This window comes from Callospermophilus lateralis, chromosome 2 (genome assembly GCF_048772815.1).
Source record: "Callospermophilus lateralis isolate mCalLat2 chromosome 2, mCalLat2.hap1, whole genome shotgun sequence".
In the NCBI taxonomy this organism is placed as follows: Eukaryota; Metazoa; Chordata; class Mammalia; order Rodentia; family Sciuridae; genus Callospermophilus; species Callospermophilus lateralis.
In genome coordinates, this window is record NC_135306.1 from 11,965,769 (window position 1) to 11,971,457 (window position 5,689).

The 5,689-nt window shown below is 41.4% G+C and overlaps 1 protein-coding gene across 1 annotated transcript; it reads left to right on the forward strand.

The window, feature by feature from the left end:
- Positions 1-2,871: 2,871 nt before the first annotated feature.
- Positions 2,872-3,867, forward strand: LOC143385314 (olfactory receptor 1N2). Its single transcript, XM_076840744.2, has one exon. The coding sequence runs from the start codon at positions 2,914-2,916 to the stop codon at positions 3,865-3,867; it is 954 nt and encodes a 317-aa protein (XP_076696859.2). The 5' UTR covers positions 2,872-2,913.
- The last annotated feature ends 1,822 nt before the right edge of the window (positions 3,868-5,689 follow it).

Below are 5,689 nucleotides of genomic sequence, written 5' to 3' on the forward strand. Positions count from 1 at the left end.
AAGACTATTTCAGGAATAATTGCTTCATTCAAATCAGATGAAACATGCTGAGTATAGCTCAGGAGTAGAGCACTAGCCTAGCATGTATGAGACCTAGGGTACAATCCCACCACCATTAAAAACAAATGCGAGTTTAAAAACAGTTGGTTATTGGCAGGTACAGTGGCGCACACCTGTAATCCCAGTGACTCAAGAGCCTGAAGCAGGAGGATCACAAGTTCAAGACCAGCCTCAGAGACATTTAATGAGGTCCTTGGCAATGTAGTGAGACCCTGTCTCTAAATAAAAATTTAAAAGGACTGGGGATGTAGCTCAGTGGGCTCCTGGGTTCAATTCCCAGAACCAAAAGAAAAAAAGTTTGATGAAATTGTTAATGATTCAAGCATGATCCTAATAAACCAACAATGATACTGGAATAAAGCATAGGGGTTGAGAGAATGGTATCTGGAGTCATGTAGATACAAGTAGGAAGTTCACTCCTTCCATATAATAGTCTTATGGCTTTGATCAGGTGATTATCCTCACTGGGCATCAGTTTTTGTAAAATAGAAATAATAACAATTCCATCATCCTGAGCTGCTTATGTTACTTCTGACCATGTACTGACAGTATTCAAGAGTTAGTCAGTATTAGTAAGTACATGGGAGATAGGAGGCGATTTATATGCTCTAAGTGGGATTGGCTAATGTGCGTTATGTAGACTGTCTCATTTGAGACTTGTGGGCTTTTTCTGCAGGATACTTTGTCTCAGAATTGCTCTGTGTGAGGAAATCATAAATGGTCATATTATAGCTTATGCCCTCCATCTCTTCTTCAATCCAGTTTTACCTAGGGCACAGGACAGGAACTAAATTGTCCAGTGCACAGGTGGGAGTTCCCAGGAGACTTGCTGGTTAGGCTGAAGTGCACTACACTGTAGCAAGAGTATCTCACTCCCCAGACCCACATCTAAGAGGTTAACCCTTGGGAAAGAGATGCTCCACATCCCCCAGGACCGAGCCAGAGCTGGCTGGAGCACAACTTTCACAGTGACACTGGGGTTGGCTCTAGTGAGCACTTTGGGACATGGTGTACCCAGAGCCTTTATAACCCTAAGAAATAGTCCTGTCTTCTAAAGACTGGAAAGCTGATAATGAGTCACGGTCCAGGTGCTCCTAATGCTGGACTGAGTGCAGCCCCAGCTTTCCTGACTCTGAGTCAGAAAGGTCTCAGAAAGTTCCTCAGTGAGAATTTTCCATCTAAAGGAGAGAATTTAAAGATGCCTAAAATTGATTCTTACTCAGGTGAGGATCTGGAAGGTTAACACACACACACACACACACACACACACACACACACACACACACCTCTTTACTAGCCAAATGATCAAGCACAAGTTTCCAGGTTATGTAATCTGAGTCTGCCTAAGATCAGAAGCCTCTCTATGAACCACAGAAACAAACAGAACTCAAATTCTGTGAGGCCAACATGAGATGGCCTTTTATGCCAGCTTGCTCTGAATCCTAGGAGGGCAGACAGAGAGGCTACTTTGCTTAGCATGTTATTCTCCAACTCCATCCATTTTAATTCAAGAATGCCAAGGTCCAATATTTTTCACCTTGCCTCTATCTGATAAGAAATAAATATCAGAGAGATGCAGTTCAAGTGTAGGGGTGAAGGCACGGGGATTCTAAAATATCAGCTCCCAGAATAGATGACAGAAGAGAAGAAGCCACAGATAAAGGAGAGCTGTGGAACAGTAAGAACCCCTGTCCCTCTTGTGAAAGGAACATCCCAGCAGTCAACGGAATGTGGGATATGGCAGAGCGCCCCTGCCCTCAGCCCTCGTGTCCTGTGCTCCCAGATGGGGAACAGTTCAGACCTGGTCTGAATGGATGAGGTCATCTTCTAGGGAGTGGGAGGCAAGTGGAGAGGAGGGTGTCTTTTCCTTTTCAGTCCCATAGAGAAGACTTTAAAGTATATGTGTGTGCCCATGTGTGTGGGCCTATGTGTATGTGCCTGTGTGTTGGGAGAAGGAACGGTAGTGATGGAGATCATACATCTTCTCTTTAATAAGAAAAAAAATTCATGAATTTTTAGAATTTAAAGAAATCATAAATTTCTTTTCTAGTTTTTTCCCCTGAGGCCATCCTCAATTCTCATCTCCTCCAAATATGTAACGCTGACTTCTCTGATTGAACTGATCTTTTATTCCCCGGACCCTGATATAGCATAGAAAGCACAATTTTATTGGAATGGATATTATCTTTATTTATTTATATAATTAGGTATATGTGACAGCAGAATGCATTTTGATTCATTGTACACAATTGCAGCACAACTTTTCATTTCTCTGGTTGTACACGATGTAGTGTAGCACCATATATGTAGCCATACATGTACCTAGGATAATGATGTCCCTCTCATTCCATCATCTTTCCTGCCCCCATGTCCCCTCCCTTCCCCTCCCTCCCCTTTGCCTAACAAAATGCCTTCATTTTTCCCCATGCTCCCCCATTATGGATCAGCATCCACTTATCAGAGAGAACATTTGGCCTTTGGTTTTGGGGGATTGGCTTACTTTACTTAGCATGATATTCTCCAACTCCATCCATTTACCTGAAAATGTCATAATTGGATATTATCTTAAATGTTCTCTGAATGTCTTGTGGGTATTTTCTTACATCTTTAATGAGATCCAGAGATTCTCATTGGCAAAGACCATTTACTCTCCTTTATTTTCCTGGTATAGTTCTGGCCATAAAATATATAAAATGTATAATCCTGGGAACTGACAATTTACAGAATACATACACATATAATTAAATATTTAATTATTAGTATATTTTAAACATTTAATTGTTAAATATACTGATAATTAAATATTGTCACATGGAAAGGTTTTATCTGCACAGATAACAAGGACTACAAGGCATGGGAAAACCAAGCCTAGTGAACCAAACTGCTGTTTCAGACTTCCTCCTTTTAGGACTCTCTGAGCGGATAGAAGAACAACCTCTTCTATTTGGCCTCTTCCTGGGCATGTACCTGGTCACTGTGGTGGGGAACCTGCTCATCATCCTGGCCATCAGTTCTGACCCACGCCTCCATACTCCCATGTACTTCTTTCTGGCCAATCTCTCGTTAACTGATGCCTGTTTCACTTCTGCCTCAATCCCCAAAATGCTGGCCAACATTCATATGCAGAGGCAGACCATCTCCTATTCTGGGTGCCTTGCACAGCTATATTTCCTCCTTATGTTTGGTGGTCTTGACAACTGCCTCCTGGCCGTGATGGCGTATGACCGCTACATGGCCATCTGCCAGCCACTCCATTATAGCACAGCTATGAGTCCTCGACTCTGTGCACTAATGCTGGGTATGTGCTGGGTGCTGACCAACTGTCCTGCTCTGATGCACACACTGTTGCTGACCCGTGTGGCTTTCTGTGCCCACACGGCCATCCCCCACTTCTACTGTGATCCCAGTGCTCTGCTGAAGCTTGCCTGCTCTGACACCCACATTAACGAGCTGATGGTCATCTCCATGGGTTTGATGTTCCTCGCTGTTCCTCTCATGCTGATCGTCTTCTCCTATGTCCGAATTTCCTGGGCTGTGTTCGGCATCTCCTCTCCTGGAGGGCGTTGGAAGGCCTTCTCCACCTGTGGTTCTCATCTCACGGTGGTTCTGCTCTTCTACGGATCTCTTATGGGTGTGTACTTACCTCCCCCATCAACTCACTCCTCAGAGAGGGAAAGTAGGGCTGCTGTCCTCTATATGGTGATTATCCCCATGCTGAACCCATTCATCTACAGTTTGAGGAACAGAGACATGAAGGAGGCTTTGGGCAAACTTTTTGGCAGCGGGAAAATGTTCTTCTTACCATGATTGAGGCCTAAGCCTAATGCCCAGATCAACTTTGCCCTCAACCACTTCAGTGATTTTTGAGTTAGAGATACAACCAGAAGGGCATTTCCTTCCTATAGGCTGTGGAATGAGATGTTCTGCCTCAACCTCCCTCCTACTCTCAGCAGAAAAACCGCTGCTAAGAACAGAATACCAGTCCCCCACTCCTCACCTCTACAACCAGCACATTATCCATAAGTCATATGATATTGGGGTCTGGAGCCAGGGAATTCTACCCCGGTAAGGCAGGATGAGAATGCAAACATTTATTGACCTTTCTCAATGTTCTTCATAGTTCCTCACATCAGTCCTTTGAGGTAGGATTGAAAAATTGTGACTTAGGATGCAAAGAGTTTGCTCAAACCAGGTGAGTTTTTATTCTAATACCTGTTCTCCTTGTATTGTGTCACCTGTGGTGATCATGATCAGGAAGGTGTGAGAGCACATATAAGGCCATCGAATGATGAAGACAAGAGATGATGATTAAAATGCCATATACGTCGTGTTATTTCCTTACTATTTCATTTCTTTAACTTATGACAAACATGTAAAAAAAATCAATATTTGTTTCATGCCTTCTGTGTGCCAATTTTATACTCAGTGCACGACTTATTTTCTGGGTTCTTTCATAAAATATTTCTTAAAAACTGATTAATCATGCATGCTGGAAATTTTCAGAGCAGTAATTTCATGAGAATCACTCTTGTGGGAATTGGTATTATAAGACACAAAGCTTAACAATGGTTATCTTTATGCAATGGAATTAGATAATAATTTTCTTCTTTATAGCTATGTGTTTTAAAACATGTAGATATTTTTAATATTGGTAAAGGAAATTTGGGGGTTGGCACCAAAAAAAAAAAACTCCGATAATTAAAAAGACACCCCAAAGAGATAAAGAAACATGTAACTAGATCTCCAAGTCTCAAGATTAAGTTCATGCTGGACCAAGTTTTTTTAAAAGGATGGTGTGGATTTTTGGTGGTGTATAGTAGGTCTTGTTCTTAAAGAAAGACCAAACATTGCAGTCATTATACTTTGGCCAATCTTTCTTGGCCCTTCTTTCCCTTTTCTTTGGATTGGAAGAGAGAAATAATGAGAATATTAGGGAAACTAGACCAGATCATCCTGGCCTTAAACTTAAGCTATTTTTTCCTGACCATAGCAATCTACTACTGCAATTTCTAGTACCAAAGCAAAGGTCAGAAAGGAAAATTTTGTGTTTGTAAATAGTACTTCTGGTTTTGGGAGCTAATTCCTACTTCTAGTATCCCTACCTCTGCTCTCCAGTTACCCAGGCACACCATTCCATTAATAATCTATTTATTAATAAAGGTATTTATTTCCAGGGATCAGCTTAAGCAATTGCGGGGAATAACAAGTCTAAAATTTTTAGGTGCCAGCAGCCAGGACAAGTAGGCAGTAATTGATATTGCCTTTTTTCAATAGACTTAATTTTTTTAGAGTTTAGATTTACAAAAAAATTCATCCGAAAGGTCCTATACATCCCTTACTACTCTGCAATACAACTTCCATACTATCAACATCTTACACCAGAGTGGTATGTATCTTACAATCAATTAATCTCCATTGACATACCACTATCACCCAAAGCCTATAGTTTCCACTAGATTTGCTCTTGGTGTTGTATATTCTATGGGTCTTGACAAACATAATGACACATATTTATTGTTATAGTATCATACAGTTTCACTGTCCTAAAAATCCTCTGTATTCTACGTATTCATCCCTCTATCCCACTACTCCTGGCAACCATTAATCTTACTGTCCTCAAGTTTGGATT